The sequence below is a fragment of the Squalius cephalus genome (genome assembly GCF_949319135.1).
Source record: "Squalius cephalus genome assembly, chromosome: 3".
Classification (NCBI taxonomy): domain Eukaryota; kingdom Metazoa; phylum Chordata; class Actinopteri; order Cypriniformes; family Leuciscidae; genus Squalius; species Squalius cephalus.
The window spans coordinates 3,036,708-3,053,100 of NC_137124.1; the positions used below are offsets into that span (position 1 = coordinate 3,036,708).

The window sequence follows — 16,393 nt, forward strand, 5'->3', positions numbered from 1 at the left end:
ACAGCAGAGACGAGATAAAGACATGAAAGCTTTCATTCCCCTGAAGTCCATTTCTAATGTTAATAAAGATTATTAGACTCATTATCCCACTGAAATAATATCATCATCTTCTGCTGTTTCAAAATTAATTAGTCTTTATTTCCTCCGTCTAAATACTTGATTGTGATTGGCTGGAATGTGTTCATTAAAACTTTTTTGTTTCGTGTCATACTCCTGCTGTTCTTTGTTTATAGAGCATGAACACGTTTGCATGTTAACACATCCTCATAACTCATTTGTTTAGGTCCACATTTAGACGTTCAGGGTGGACAATATTTACATCTCTGACGTGAAACAGAAGCAGAAACAGTGTGTTATTGTTCTAGTCATATTCCATGGTCTCATTCTTTCTTATTCATCTGTTAGTTTTATTAAAGGGATATTTCACTGCTGGAAAGATTAATGTGTATTTAAATTGTGTCGTTTATGTAGTAGAAATGTGAAATTATTTTAGAAGTTGGTGCCTTCTAGACTGAGAAAAGCCAGAAAATGTATTTTTTAGCACATGTGGATGAAAGACAACAACTCCCAGAATGCACTTGCTTCGCTGCCCTACGAGGCCACTCCTGAGCCGCAGCTGCTCCGGCCGCCTCTTGTTCCTCCATCATCCGCATCTGTTCATCGCTGTATTGTGGCTCGTAGAGGCAGCCACGGGCATCGGATTCGCCCACCAGATCTTCAGAATCCCCTTCTGCCATATCATCTTCAAAACTATCTTTCGCCATCGTGGTTAGTCTACTACTCCGCTTTCTCCACAGAGCAAGAGCCTGTTAGCTTAGCTTAAAAAAAAGATGGCTGACACTATTTCTACATTCTGTGAGTGAGATCCCCCTATGGGCGGGTTGAAAACATGCAGAACGAGCTTGTGCTTTGCTTTTATTTTAAACAGCCAATATGTTTTGAGCCACATCCTCGAATCATGATCTTCTACTTTATATTTAACAGTAAGTATGTTTGACTGAACAGTCACAGATGAAAACTCATGTTGATGTCATGGGGTCTTTAAAACATATAGTGCACATTAGTATTTTAAATACCCAAAGAACATTACATTGATAGTAATAACTTTTAAATTACATAAATTAATTTTAATTCATTCATTGTACTGATATAAGCACATTATCTGATGATTAAAACAATTCAAAAAGGTTGTTGCCAGTTAAAAAAACATTCGCCAGTTATGTAAGAACACAAACACATCCTTCACTCCTCAGATCTGCTGCAGATGAAGTTGAGTTTGTCGTGTTCAGGACGGCTGATCCAGCGCTGATCTCCTCCAGACTGAACTGCTCCAGATCTCACTCCAGACTCACAGTCCTCGTCTCCTGTGCCGTTCCCTGGAGCCCAGTTCTGATAGCACACGGTCTCTCCGCTCACCCAGAACCAGAGGCCCACAGTGCAGGAGTGACGTAAACCCAACCACACCGCCTCAGTAGACGCACCTTTAACCACATTCATCACCTCCTCCTGCATCTCCTCTGAATGAACCGAGACCAGATCCGTATAATTCTGTCTGCAGTATCTCAGAGCTTCAGGCCACGTCAGAGTCTCGTTGATCAGAATCAGTTTATCTGGACACAAAACAAACCACAAGCAAAAACTAGAGAGAGACTGATCAAAAACAACATGCAGAACAAACACTGTGGAGGAATCTGTCATGTCAGACATGTAGCCTGAACTTTAAGATATCTGGAGGTGATGGATGGATTGTGTGTGTTTGTGAGGATCTGCTCACCTTCATGACACACAAAAGGATATTGGTTCATACAAGAGAAGTCTGCCCATTGTCCCCGAGCAAGCTGATTGGATATTGTGCAGTTTTCACGACCTTTGCCATTATCAGGTTCACCAGACCTCCAGTATCTGAAAGAGGAGTTACTCTGATCTGACCACTGCCATGAGTCTCTGAACAGACCGATCCAGATCCATAATACTTTTAAATTAGAACTTCTCCAGACCCATGATCCAGGTAAATGATTGTCATCAATGAACTTCTTAACCTGTTCATTCTCATTCTGGTTCCTCACACTGACCAGATCAATGTGATTCTGTCTGCAGTAACTCTGAGCGTCTCTCCAGTTCTTCATCTGATCGACAAAGACGAGTCCTGTGTTCGCTTTAGGAAGAAGAAGAAAAAAAAAAAAAGGTTTCATAAATCAGATTGTTCATTATTCTTATGCTGCTTTATGTTTTATATACACACACACACACACACACACACACACACACACTCACACACGCACACACAGGGGCGAGGCCCGATATGTTCAAGTGGGCCTTTATAAAACAGGGTAGGCAAAGTGTAGAGTATGAAAACTGCACACCAAATTGTCAAGAAAATATATAATTGCATGAGTGAATCCGCTACATTGTTCCTCAGTCACTCCTGAAATTGCTATGATTGACAGTGGTAACCGTAGCAACGGACGGGACAAAACATTGGTCAATATAGACCTGTGCTAGCCTAGAAATCTAGACGCACCCTAGCGGCAGCTAAATTTATTTTGCAGCCAGTGTAGTCTAGCAACTCTCCGTTGACTTTCGAGCTGGAAAAACCAAACTCAGGTCAGGCCAATCACATCGTGTATAGAGTAGGCGGCGCGGGCTTAACATATGACGACAGAGTTGCGACGGTTCCCTGCAACTTGAAAACAAAGAATGGCGGCTGCTGCTGGTGAACCGCGGTCTTTCGAATCGGCTTTGCCGCGACTCTGAAGGACTTGGAGTTAAGCTTTTCTTTGAGAAAAGAGCAAAGAACAGCACTTAAGTCATGTGTTCAGAGTTTTGCCGACTGGATACGGCAAAAGTTTAATATACCAACTAGCCTTCTTCGTTGCTCTGATTGGTTGTAGCGCTATCCTATTGCGTGCAGAGGGATTTTGAGAGACAACCGTTTATCCCACCCCTCGGATTGAGCCGTGCCAATGGTGAGTTGCCAGAACTAACATCTTGATGAAGGTCTGGCTTGCCAGGCTAGACTTGTGCAATACGTGCTGTAGTGTAAATGCAGACTAATGTAGACTATTAGACCTGCAGCAACATACAAGAATAAGAAAACAAGTATGTGTTGTCTGTGTAATTTTAGCAGCCTTTTTAAAGCTTTTTTAAGACCTAATTTTTAAAGGTCTCTTTTTCACGTGTCCTCTTTAAAGCTGCCTATTTGATTTTTTTAAATAAAATCTAAAAATATTATATATATTTAAAACATCATATTAAATATTATATTATATAATACATCTATTTTATAATAGTAAATCTAAAAGCAAAATATGAAAAGAACTACATTAGGAAGTGGCAATGGCAAATTAGCTAAAGAGTGTCCTCTGCTGCCATCTACTGGTTATAGTGGTGATTTTAATTGACATTTTCATTTAAAAAATCCGAAATCGCATACTCTTTTGAGATAGTACTTATTTTGAATAAGTAATTACTTCACAGCTGCTAAAAAGTACATTCTATATAGTATGAATGTGTGTAGTATGAATGTAATCTGGATGTACTACATTCGTCATGTTGTCATTATCATGTGATCTACCAGTGTCAGTTACCTCGCTTCACTGGCATTCACAATCCTCTCCCGTGGCCTCATGGAATAGTCAAACGTTCATTGTATGCACACTTCAGAACATATTTTGCCTACTCTTTTATGAGTACTGTGAATTCAGACACTTAGTATGTCACATACTGTTTTTCACCTACTAAATAGTAGAGAAGTATGCGACTTCGGATGGAGCCTATGTTTTCCACTAGGGGACAGAAATTGTCCACTAAACTAAAGCATGGCATATTTTCCATATCGCCATGAATGAAAATAAAAAATAAACTAGATCTTCTTTAAACTAAATTTAGTATCCAACTATAGAGGTAAAAATAATAAAGTGTTTAAAAAAGTAGGCAACATAAATATACAAAAATATATTTTATTGTCAAGGGTCCAAACATCCCTAGTGTGCACAACAGACAAAAGTGCCTAAAGTAATTATAGATTTAAAAATATGCTAAAAAATATATACCTGAAAAAAACTACCTAATTACAGTAACGGGTGACAAAAGTCAAGGGTCAAGAGCGCAACTAAAGCAAAGACTGATCACCAAAATGGTTGCTTCAAATCAAACATTTTCAATCAAATATCATTATCTAAACATCTGTTAATTCTCAATAAGAGCTTCTGTAGATGGATGGCAGTAATAAAGTCAAACTGGATAGTAATAAGTGTAATAATGTGTAATGGCTGGAAGTGAGTTGTTTACTGGGAAATTTAATGGCAGTTGAGAAATTTAAAGGGGTGATGAACTGAGAAATCAAATTTTCCTTGAGCTTTTGACATATAAGAGATCATCATACTATAATAATATCCTGTAAGTTTCAGAACTGAAAATACCTTGTTAGTCCAATAAAAGCTTTTATAGACATCAGGCTCAGCAAACGACTCGTTTTTCAAAGTGGGGAACTATGACGTCAAAGAGGATAAAACACCGCCTCCACAAAAGAAGATCAACGCCTACTTCAACACGGCCTGTTTAGCCCCGCCCACCGATTCGCCCAAACATGCTAAATAACATAGGACGACATGATGATTGCTAAACCGGATCGAGCTACTTCCAAGCAATAAACATGCTGTTTACTAAATATTGTGCAGTGCCTGTTTGTGGAAGAAGACAGTCTGCATAAGCTTCATTCAGATTCCAGCATGGTTAAACTTTATTAAATCAGTCAATCACAATTTCCCGACGGATCTGCCAGCAACATGTAAGTAACCATGTGTATTCTAATGCCTGATCTGCGATCAGTGATTTCTGATGTGTAATAATTCAAGTTCAGATATTTCTCTTAAAATCGTTCAATACAGTTTATGCATCAGTGACTAAACGATCAACTTCACATAATTTCTCGTAGTATTATGAAAATAATCTTTTTTAAACTGTTATTAAATTATATATAGAAAGCGATCAAAGAACGATCCCTTTCCATTCGCCCAAGCTGTCAATCAAACAGCACAGCGCGAGCCGCGAGAGCTTATCTGGACACTTACCAACAACACTTACTGATGAAATAATGACACTGTTACACTACACAACGAAGCTCTTACTGTGTATTCACATCGTGTTTGCATTGTGATTTGGTGTAAGCATTTGTGAGAGTGCAAAAATTGCGTTGCAATGCAATTGATTGCAGTCGATTGCAGAGTTCACACGCATAGGTTTAATACCTATGATCACGCGCGTGAACTCGGCAATCGACTACTTTGGACTTCAACCGAAAAACAGGATGTAAACAAAGGTATTTGCGCTGGCTTAAATAACATCATTTTTATACATTTCTTTCACATCTACTGCAGTCAGACTCACTCGTGTTCACTCAGAAGGAATCACTCACATTTTCTGTGCACTTGTAATGACACATCAAGGATGTTAAGAGGCTAAAAGCAGGTTTAGTACTTGCCCCATTGAAGTCAACAGGGTGCAAATTTTAAAAAGAGGATAACACGGTGTAGGCAACACCGATTTTTGTCGTTGTTCTCTGTATTGACAGCACTCCAAATGTACAAAAAAATGAGCTCAATGTTAAAATTGACCGGAGTTCTCCTTTAATTTACAGGTCAAAATGTTACAGTGTAGTTTAACACTGTCTCTTGTGTGATTTGAAGAAGGTGTGGCTTTGGAGACACTCTGAAAGGAGAGTGGGATCAAATGCTTTCAAAGCTAACTTACTATTGCTAGCCTCTCTGAAAATGCCTACCCTGCCCTTAATTTATAAGTTAATACTGTTTGTGATAGTAGAAAATGTTCTGAAGCCGTCATATTTGGTATATGGTGCATCTATAAATGAACGGTTGTTGTAATTTTAAATAGCTGCACTCACTGTTGTTGCAGATGAAATGACGATTATCACTACATGGCAAATCCTCCCATTGTCCATTTGACATAAGTCCACAATAACTGGTTTCAGGTTGTCCAGGTCCCCAGTTCAGATAGAGCGCAGGTTCACCTGAAGACCACTGCCATTTATCAACACTCGTCCTCTTCAGCCCAATCCAGATATACTGAACACCTCCATCATTCACACTCTTCTTCAGCTCGTTCATGTCGTTCATGTTGTCAACGGTGGCCAGATCTGTGTAATTCTCTCTGCAGAATCTCTGAGCTTCAGTCCAGTTCTTCCTCTCGTTTATAAAGTGATACTGACGCTGAACACATTCAGATACGGAGCAGAGAGCTGTGAAAGAGAGCGTTTGATTTAATGCTTTTCATCATAACAGAGTCAAACCTGATGAAACTATAAACCATAAATAATACAACAAACACACTCACCAATGAGAAGAAGAATCAAATATAGAGTTTGCTCCATTTCTGAAGAAGAAACAGAGAAAAATCCCAAATACTCACATATTCATCTTGGAGTAAATCATGATCATAAAAAAAATAATGATAATATTACCATCAGAAAGTGTAATTGTGTTTGAAGAATGAACATGTTCTTATTTTAGAGGTCGTGTGTTTCTGTCCTGAGTCTGATGTTTCTGTCTGCAGATTTACACTACGCTATTATTATATCTGCTCTCATCCCTCATTCAGCTCATCACGTCATTTGTGTATTTCTCTGAAAAAAAACATATTTTACTTCCTCTATATTTGTGTATTTGTCCACCCTTGTCTTTCCCTTTATTTGCATATTGACATCTGTGTCAGTCAGTATTAGTCTATAATATGGACCTTATTGAATCAAAAAATCATTTGAACATTCTATATTAATATTTGAACATTCACAACTAAGCACTGCTTTAATGATATTGCTGGACTGCATAACTCGTGTTTTATCCCTGATCATCTTGAAATCGTCGTCCATCCACACTTGCCATCTTTGCACTTCACCATTTGTCTATAGTGTTTTCCTTGTATTTGGCCCAAGTGTTCAAGTGTGTGTAGAACTTTTGATGACCTAATTTGACACACTTATGGTGTTGTAAAAATGCAAGTGTTTACAGAGCTTTATTTTGATTCTCAAAGCTTTGCATTTTTATGCATTCAAGTGTCTGTACAGCAGTGCCTATGTAACACAGTTTACTGGTAATGATGGTGCTTTTAATTACATGATAAAAAGCAGTTGCAAATGTTGTAAAATTTACAAATACACATACTCGTCTTTACACCAGTAAAATGTGCTCACTTATTCCCTGTTACGTGCACATACTCTCTAGTGGCCAAGTGTGGGTATTTGGACAGACTCCATGTTTGAGTTTCTCTGTTTTAGGCCACTTTTATCTGTTGCTGTTTGACCTGAACAACCCACTAATGATCTGATTGATGAGGGTTGAGTTCATTAGTGAAGACTGGTGATACTGGTTAATGAGAGCCTTTAAAGTTTGAATATTGAGAGAGTTTGACTAGTGAGAGAGTTTGGGGCATTAAAAAAGACAAAATGAAGAGGAAGGGAAGACAATTCTTTTTTTCTTTGTGAAAAATATAAATGTTTTTGCTCATATATAGGCTTCTTTTTTCCCTCTTCTGAAAGCTGAGACCCCTCACATTCACAGCAGAGACGAGATAAAGACATGAAAGCTTTCATTCCCCTGAAGTCCATCTCTAATGTTAGTAAAGATTATTAGACTCATTATCCCACTGAAATAATATCATCATCTTCTGCTGTTTCAGAATAAATTAGTCTTTATTTCCTCCCTCTAAATACTTGATTGTGATTGGCTGGAATGTGTTCATTAAAACATTGTTACATTTTTAAGAATTAGTCTTATTTAGAAAATTCTTATTTTGTTTCGTGTCATACTCCTGCTGTTCTTAGTTTATAGAACATGAACACATTTGCATGTAAACACATCCTCATCACTCATTTGTTTAGGTCCACATTTAGACTTTCAGGATGGACAATCTTTACATCTCTGACGTGAAACAGAAGCAGAAACAGTGTGTTATTGTTCTAGTCATATTCCATTGTCTCATTCTTTCTTATTCATCTGTTAGTTTTATTAAAGGGATATTTAACTGCTGGAAAGATGATTGTGTATTTAAATTGGGTCATTTATGTAGTAGAAATGTGAAATTGTTTTAGAAGTTGGAGCCTTCTAGACTGAGAAAAGCCAGAAAATGTATTTTTGGCACATGTGGATGAAAGACAACAACTCCCAGAATGCACTTGCTTCGCTGCTCTACGAGGCCACTGCTAATAGGCCCTTTTCACAATGACGTCAGAAAACTTCCGCTTTTCCGCAAAGCAGGGTATACGTACTTCCGTTTTAACTTGCGCGCGCTGGTTAACGTTACTTCAGGAGAATACAAAAGGTGATAACTAACAACACGAAAGGTAAAGTTTAAAATAATAATGTTTACGTATTTAGCGTTATTGGTTCTTATATTTAGCGTATTTTGATAATGTTAATGATAATTTCCAGTAACGTATAGCATTCTTTAACGTGTAACTGTTGTGGAGGGGAACGTTAGACTAGCTAGCAACAAGATAAATCGCGGTCAGCGTGTGTTGCCACAAGTTTACTAACAAGTGTTAAATGTTTATCAAAGCTAAATGTCAAACCATTTCCATATGCTGATGTGATTTATCATTTATTTCTTCCTGTTTTCATTTTTCACCAGTTTCCCATCCAATAAGCATGGCACAGTCATCTTGTAGATGCTATTGTAGTGTTCCTTGTTGTTCAAACAACAAACATAAATTTCCCTATTTAAGTTTCCACGATTTTCCAGTGGACGCTGAAATACGTGCCCGTTGGGTTAGGGCGATCAAAAGAGACGAGGGACCGAGTTTTAAAATCCTCCATGGGAGCACCTACGTGTGTAGTCAGCACTTTACCCCAGAGGATATATGTACATCAGCCAGTGGACGAACCAGGATTAAGAAAGGAGCAACGCCGTCTAGATTCCCCTGGAATGACTGGGGTAAAGGTAGGACACTATTAAGCCTGGTAGTACTTTAAAATAACAATAAATCATAATTTATTACATTATTTACAGTTTACATACAATTATGCTTGTATGAAATAAACGAAGAAATGTTTATTAATAGCTGTATTTTTTTTTATACAGCTTATTAGTCCATATAAAAACTATAATAAATCATCCTGTTGGCATTTAAATTGCCATTTGTTATAATTGCATTTGTGGTGGTATTATACATACTTTTTGGGTTCTAAGAAATTATTACTAAATATCCATATTGACATTTATGTGTATCTATTTCACATCTCTAGGAAGAGCCTCACAAGCTCGACAGTCGGTTTACCAGAGAGCAAGGAAGCATTTTAGGGCTGCAGTCCTAGATGAATCTCAGGAGATGCCTGTAGGAGACTTCACAGAAGAGGCACTGCCTGCGGGTGGAGTAGCAAAAGATCATGACTATGCCTACCATCCTTCTCCTGGTTAGTAATTCAAAAACAGATGAACAGGTTTTTCTATGTGGCAATAAATTACTTTGTAACTATAGGGTTCGTCGGCAGAGCAGCTGTGCTTACTGTAAAATGCTTTTACAGGAAACTCAGTTACTCTGAATAATACCACACAATATGATAATGATTTGGATGATTGAGAACCATTACAGAAATTACATTGTAATCTTAGTTATTGTAGTCTCTTCATTTCATAAAAGCCAAGAATTACTGTCAAGCTCACTAACAAATAACATCCAATAATGAAGACGAAGTGAAAACTAGTATATGACTCAATGATAAACATTAAGGTGTATGTTTTTTCTTGCTTTAAAGGTAAACTGGATGCTGCCACAAGGAGAATTCAAGAGTTGGAGCTTCAGGTTTTGTCACTAGAACGTGAAATCCAGCAGCTGACAGTTAAGCAGCAGCAGCAGCCTCTGATTTTCAAGTTCTGTGTCACAGATGAGGACTTTCGTTATTACACTAGGTTCAGCTCAAAGGAGGTCTTCACTGTGTTTTGGGAGTCAGTTTACCCTTCTGCTTCAAGGCTTTTGTACTGGTCCAAGGCACAGCGAACAGCACAAGAGACACCGAGCCCTCAGCGAAAACTTCCGCTCATTGATGAACTGTTCATGTTTCTCTGTCGTGTTGCAGCTGGGCTTCAGGAGAAAACCCTGTCATCCATCTTCGAGGTCAGCTTGTCTACGGTTAGTCGCATCATCTTAACATGGACAAGCTACCTTTACCAGGTTCTTGGCTCGCTACCATTGTGGATGACGAGAGAGCAAGTGCAGGCCACAATGCCTGACAAGTTCAAGCTCTACTGCCCTCAGGTGAGAGTGATAATAGACTGCACCGAGATCCGTTGTGAAACAGCATCTTCTCTCTTACTACAGTCGGAAACATTTTCCAACTATAAAAACCACACCACCTTTAAAGGTCTAATTGGCATTGCCCCATGTGGGGTTATCACATTTGTATCTAAATTGTACACAGGCTCCATCTCCGATATAGAAATAACTCGCCAATCACAGATCTTGCAGTTACTTCAACCAGAAGATGGAGTAATGGCTGACAAGGGGTTCCAAATTGAGAAGATGCTGTCACAGGTGGGGGCAACCCTCATCATCCCTCCACTGAAAACATCAAATCAGCTCAGCACAGAGGACACCCAGAAAACACAGGCTATTGCCCGTCTGAGAATTTTAGTTGAGAGGGCGATACGCAGGGTGAAGGAGTACCACATTTGGGATGGGCTTGTTCCTCTTTCTATGGCAGGTTCAGTCAATCAGCTGTGGGCCATCTGTTGCCTACTCTCAAACTATCAGGGACCTCTTGATATCAAAGGGGACAAACCCGTCTGAAGTGTTTCGTTTCTTGGGTGAGACTAATTCTACAGTACTTTTAGCTGTTTGACACTGTGTAGATATACTGTAAATACAAGTGCTTTGTAATATATTTGTAAATTTGATACTGTAAATACAAGTGCTTTGTAATATATTTGTAAATTTGATACTGTAAATACAAGTGCTTTGTAATATATTTTTAAATTTGACACTGTGTAGATATACTGTAAATACAAGTGCTTTGTAATATATTTTTAAATTTGACACTGTGTAGATATACTGTAAATACAAGTGCTTTGTAATATATTTGTAAATTTGTTACATTTACTATCTTTTCTATGAACATAGGGATTTGTATATTAATAAACAATGTTGTGAAGCATTCTGTAAAAAGTTTATCCAGAGTAAAATGCATTTACACCTTAACCATTAAAAGAACAACAATATTTTTAAAACTTGCAATTTTTTATTTACATATTTGATAATAGCATATAAGTGAGGTGAATGAAACTAATAAAAAGCTTCCATAGCAGCTCAAAGCTACAAACAAGATTGGAAGCAGTTCCTTGCAACCATGGAACATAAGCAAAAAGTGACCAAGACAGACTATAAAGCCCATATATATTTACATACAATGCAACATTGACTGAAGTTGTAAATTGAAAAAGTATTTACAACAGGAATTGCATGCATCACAGATGTACATAGAACTATTTACATTTGAAAATTCTGCCTCAACGTAATAATGCATCCATGTAGATGTTGTGATAAAAATAATCCAGCTTCTGTCGCATTGAGTTGATGATCTCCTCATCCCTAAATACTCTTTCAACTGTGAAGTCAGTGTGGGTATCTGTTATAAAATCACACCACTGAAGTCCGCTTAATGCCAGCTGGCCTTGAACCTGATAATAATATTTGTGGCTTTTCTTAAGGCAGGCCTGGCCTCGAACTGTGATCAGGTGTTTAACTTGAGCAACATCTTCAACATCACAACTCTTTACCTCTGCCAACCCAAATGGCGGTGTTTCTCTGGGGTTGAAGACTTTAGCATCAGGGCTGGCTGCAAGGTGAGGTGCATCAGGGTGGATGATGACCCCACACTGTGTCACAGAGACATCACAAAACTCTGAATATTGCCTCAGTATGTCAGGTTCCAGGTCCAGCCCTCTTTTCATAGCAGCTGTCTGAGGAGTTCCTCTCAGAATGCGAGCAGCCAAGGATTTTGCAGTAGACTCTCCACGGACATGGCATATTTCACCAAATCTGCTGGCTGTAAGTCGGGGTTTGCGTACCTGGGTCCATAGCTGGCATTCTGACTGCAGTCGTGTTTCTTCCTCAATTGCAGCAGACATCTCCCTTGACACCTTAAGGCTCTCTAAGTGGCATTGTTGCTTGTAGTTGGGCTCAAATTGGAAATTAAATTTAAAATTGTAACCTTCTAAAGGCAACTGAGGAAATCCAGGGGCACCAGGGTGTTTAATAATGTCTCTACTTATCTCGGGAGGGCACTGGTAAGAGAGCAAAGACCCAAATGGCACAGGGCCAAATTTAGAGTCCACAAAATTAAGGGCCTCGAGCCCGTGCAGCAATTTGCAAATGCCTGGTTGTGGGCGTTTGTCTTGAAGTTTCTCAGCACTGGCAATGATGTGAGGATCTGGAAGAGGCCCTAACAAAAAAGTGAGATATGTCAAGTTAAATGTACATATCATTGTCACCTGACCTTTCATGTTTTAGCAGACACCAACACATATCACCTCTCTATAAATACACATGAAAATGTTTTGAGCTGCCCCAAACCCTTACATATTAAGAAATGTTCATAATTTGCAGAAGATATCAACTGAAGGCTTAAAGGGAAAAGATACCAATCAATGTTCTATTATACATTAAAATATTTGGACATGTATTCATTCAGACTTACCACCATATGCTCTGTACAGTGTACATTTCACTCCAGTTCGGGCATGATCCTTAGTCTTTGGTACTGGTTTACGCACTACCATGTCATTTGTTGCCTCAGGAGCAATTCCCTGTAATATATTGATGAGAAATTATTAATTGACAAATGTCATTACAAAATTCTAGTCCAACATCATTAAATGTAATGAATGTTAAAGTATTACATGTGTCCTAGGCCGGTGCCAGGTCTGCAGTGAGCTGGTGCATGACAGTGGCAATGGCACTGTCTTGAATCCCATGGTACAGTAGTGAGCACTTTGAAACAATAATGCCACAATGTGGTTGCACAGTGCTTTCCCAGCAGAGCAGGTACATGACATGCATTTCACTACCACAGGAACCTCTTTCGCATGAAATGTAACCTGATAATAGAAACATCAAAATAAGTTTTTGCTCACAACAATTTTACATTTATTTGGAGTAATTGAACAAACTTAAGGATTAAAGCAAGTCTATGAACTCTGAACACCAACTTTTTATAACTTATAACACAGAATATTTATCAGCCTTTAATGTCCCCTAACAACCCTCTTCTGTTTTTAAATGTAAGATTGTCATCTAGAGTTTGGCGCCACACACTTATTGACACCAGGCTGAGAAACACACTGAACCACAATGGAACTTTGTGGGATACTGCAAAGTCTGCAACCGCAGCAGAACATGAAAATCAGAAAAACCTGAAGGTGATGAGCCTCCTCATTTTTCCTCATGGACCTGTGACAGCGCCCTCTCACTGTCACCTCATCGACAACTACATTCGAAACTATTCCAATGCAATGTTTTGGTGAAAGGGCACAACATTAACCATGAATGCGTTACTGACTTTTATCTAACAATACACAATCTATAGCAAAGTAATAATATCAGTAATAAACATGATTGCAACAAGAGTTTGCAGGTCTGTATTACAGTAAATTAATCAAGATTATGGACTTTCACTGCAGAAGAGAAAGCTAACAACTAGCAGCTACCGTTATCCTAACTCCTCCGCTAACGTAAGTTGGGCGGGACAATACAAAATGCTTACCTTCATATGCAAACAGGTACTGCTCAATGAAGAATTTGTATCCTTTATCAAGTTTGGACCGTGTGGTGAGTGAAAATTTGTCTGCAAGACGATGTACATCATCTAGATGTATTTCTGGCAGGTGTTGAAGGGACTGAGTAAACTCCATAGCGTAGCGTTATGCTGGCGGCGGAAGTAAACATACACTGCTTTGAGTCAGAACGGAAGTTGCGTGACGTCGTGTGAAAAGGGCCTATCCGCAGCTGCTCCGGCCGCCTCTTGTTCCTCCATCATCCGCATCTGTTCATCGCTGTATTGCGGCTCGTAGAGGCAGCCACGCGCATCGGATTCGCGCACCAGGGGTCTCATTTATAAAACTGTGCGTAGGAACCTTACTAAAAGTGTACGTGCGCCCGAAAGCCAAAAATGGCTTACGCAAAACAATATTCAGACTTATAAAACCGTTCGTACGCCAGAACCTGCGCAGAATTCACTTTATAAATCCCAGTCAGCGGGAGATTGTGCACACATGCGTCTCCACCCCGAAATAACCATATATGAGCTTACAACGCCTAGTTTTACTATGCAGATCCTCATCTGCATATCATTTGCATATGATTATTCATCCACGTGATTCCATGTTTAACGGTACAAGACACATTTAATTATTAAAAATCAAGTAGTTGCCTATATCTTGCCTCGTTTTTGAATACATAAATCAAATAGTGTAAAATACATTTCAGAGAAAGTTTTTCTCAATCTTTTCCACTGGCCGAATAGTATTTTTAATTGATTTATATTTTTAATGGAAACAGATAGGCCTTGGGCATTATTTGCACGAAACTATTTTCTCAGACAATCTGGTATTATCATGATAAGCAATTATCTCTGTGGTTAAAACATTAAAACACAGCACGCCAGAGGAAAAGTATTCAAAAACATCACATCCACAACAAATATTTCTAATGATTGAATATACATTTTTTTTTGTAACTTCTCAGTAATGATTTCATGTTTAAGTGTTTAACTCCATTAATTTGAATGGCATATTTAATCTAAATGTTTATATCAGAAGTAAAACATAGTTTAAATCATTATTTTATTTATTTAAACTGTGTCAGTTTCACTAAACGGCCCAACGCACTCGCTGGCATGGACATTTAAGAAGGGATGGATATTTGCTTCAAGTGATAGGCTTGGTGAGTGAAATTATATTTTGTATTATCTTTCTGTATATGTCTTTAGATTTTCTGTCTAAAAGTGACCAAAAAGACATTTAACTCCAGCTCACCATCGGTGTCGCCAAACTGCTCCATCTCCAAAACGTTTGTACGCATGGGTTAGAGTTTGCGTGCAGGTGCGCAAATTTTCCCGTCAAGTTTGTTTTTATAAATCACAACTTATGCGTCAGAAGTGGCGTACGCCTCTTTCAGGGCCTGTTTTGTGCGTACGCAACGGTTATAAATGAGGCCCCAGATCTTCAAAATCGCCTTCTGCCATATCATCTTCAAAACTACCTTTCGCCATCGTGGTTAGTCTACTACTCAGCTTTCTCCACAGAGCAAGAGCCTGTTAGCTTAGCTTAAAAATAAAAAGATGGCTGACACTATTTCTACATTCTGTGAGTGAGATCGCACCCACTATGGATGGGTTGAAAACATGCGGAACGAGCTCCTCCTACTGGCTGTAGTCTCTCGCCTCTGGACAAAAAAGCCTCAGATGATGCTAAATAACGATTTTTGCGTCATTGGAGTTTTTTTTTTCCAGACACACAATACAGACATCTCTCGTCTCAGGGGGACATGAGGGAGGGAAGCACGGTCATTCAAAAATACTACCGGGTTTCTACTGATACAAAGCTTAATGCTAATCAGTGAAGTATCCCTTTAAGTTACACTTCTTAACATTTGTTTTTCTCTGGCTGTTGTAAAGCACATTTGTAATATAAAAAAAGCAGTGACAAATGATTATGTAGTAGATGATTATTATGTATTGATGATAACATGTAGTGGCCTGAGGCCTAAACCATGAAGCCGGTTTAAGTTAACAAAGTATGTTTCAGTTTAGTTTGCACCAACCCTGGATTTTAGGCACTATGAAAGTGGCTCTGCTTTTAGCGGTGTTCATCACGACAGTCACGGTACCAACACACCTGATTGAATTGGTTTGGTTTTTCAACTCAAAACTAATCCTAATCCAATCATTCATCGTTATAAATTCAACTTTTTTTTTGTCTTGTGGACTATATGTGTGGGATTGAAAATAATCCAAGATATTTGAAATGAACCAAGACATTTGCTTGACTGTTTTCCACCCCCTCTTTCTACCACAAGGACCATTTGGAGTTCCTAAAGGCACAGAGGGGCTGATAGGGATCAAGGCCTGTAGGCCAAGATGTGTGTACTTTGGGGGTCGATGAATTGTCACACCTTTAGTACAGTGGGGGAAGTTGTAAATTGGTCAGTGAGAACCTCTCACATTTGGGTTTTAGTCACATGGTCACGGAAGGGATAAAAGAAGATTGAAACTGTTGCTCTGTCTCTTTTGATGCTCTGGCTCTCTTCTTATTGTCTGGGTCCCTTTCTTAGGTCTCTCTCCATTACCTCCTCTTTCCTCTTACTCTCTACACTCTTGTAAGACCACGC

The 16,393-nt window shown here is 38.8% G+C and overlaps 1 protein-coding gene and 1 long non-coding RNA gene across 3 annotated transcripts; both read right to left on the bottom strand.

The window, feature by feature from the left end:
• Nucleotides 1–903: 903 nt before the first annotated feature.
• Nucleotides 904–6,581, bottom strand: LOC307155331 (C-type mannose receptor 2-like). Of its 2 annotated transcripts, XM_079865931.1 has the most exons (5): nucleotides 6,479–6,581; nucleotides 6,352–6,390; nucleotides 5,903–6,256; nucleotides 1,775–2,155; nucleotides 923–1,610 (listed from the first exon to the last, which is right to left on the bottom strand). In XM_079865931.1, the coding sequence occupies exons 2-5, from the start codon at nucleotides 6,386–6,388 to the stop codon at nucleotides 1,243–1,245; spliced, it is 1,140 nt and encodes a 379-aa protein (XP_079722057.1). In that variant the 5' UTR covers nucleotides 6,389–6,390; nucleotides 6,479–6,581; the 3' UTR covers nucleotides 923–1,242. The 2 variants fall into 2 exon arrangements, with proteins under 2 accessions (XP_079722058.1, XP_079722057.1); XM_079865932.1 differs by having other exon boundaries at nucleotides 904–1,610; nucleotides 6,352–6,566.
• Nucleotides 6,582–12,179: 5,598 nt separating this feature from the next.
• Nucleotides 12,180–13,105, bottom strand: LOC307155380. Its single transcript, XR_013820501.1, has 3 exons — nucleotides 12,907–13,105; nucleotides 12,705–12,813; nucleotides 12,180–12,449 (listed from the first exon to the last, which is right to left on the bottom strand). It is a non-coding gene; the product is annotated as an uncharacterized lncRNA (long non-coding RNA).
• Nucleotides 13,106–16,393: the final 3,288 nt, after the last annotated feature.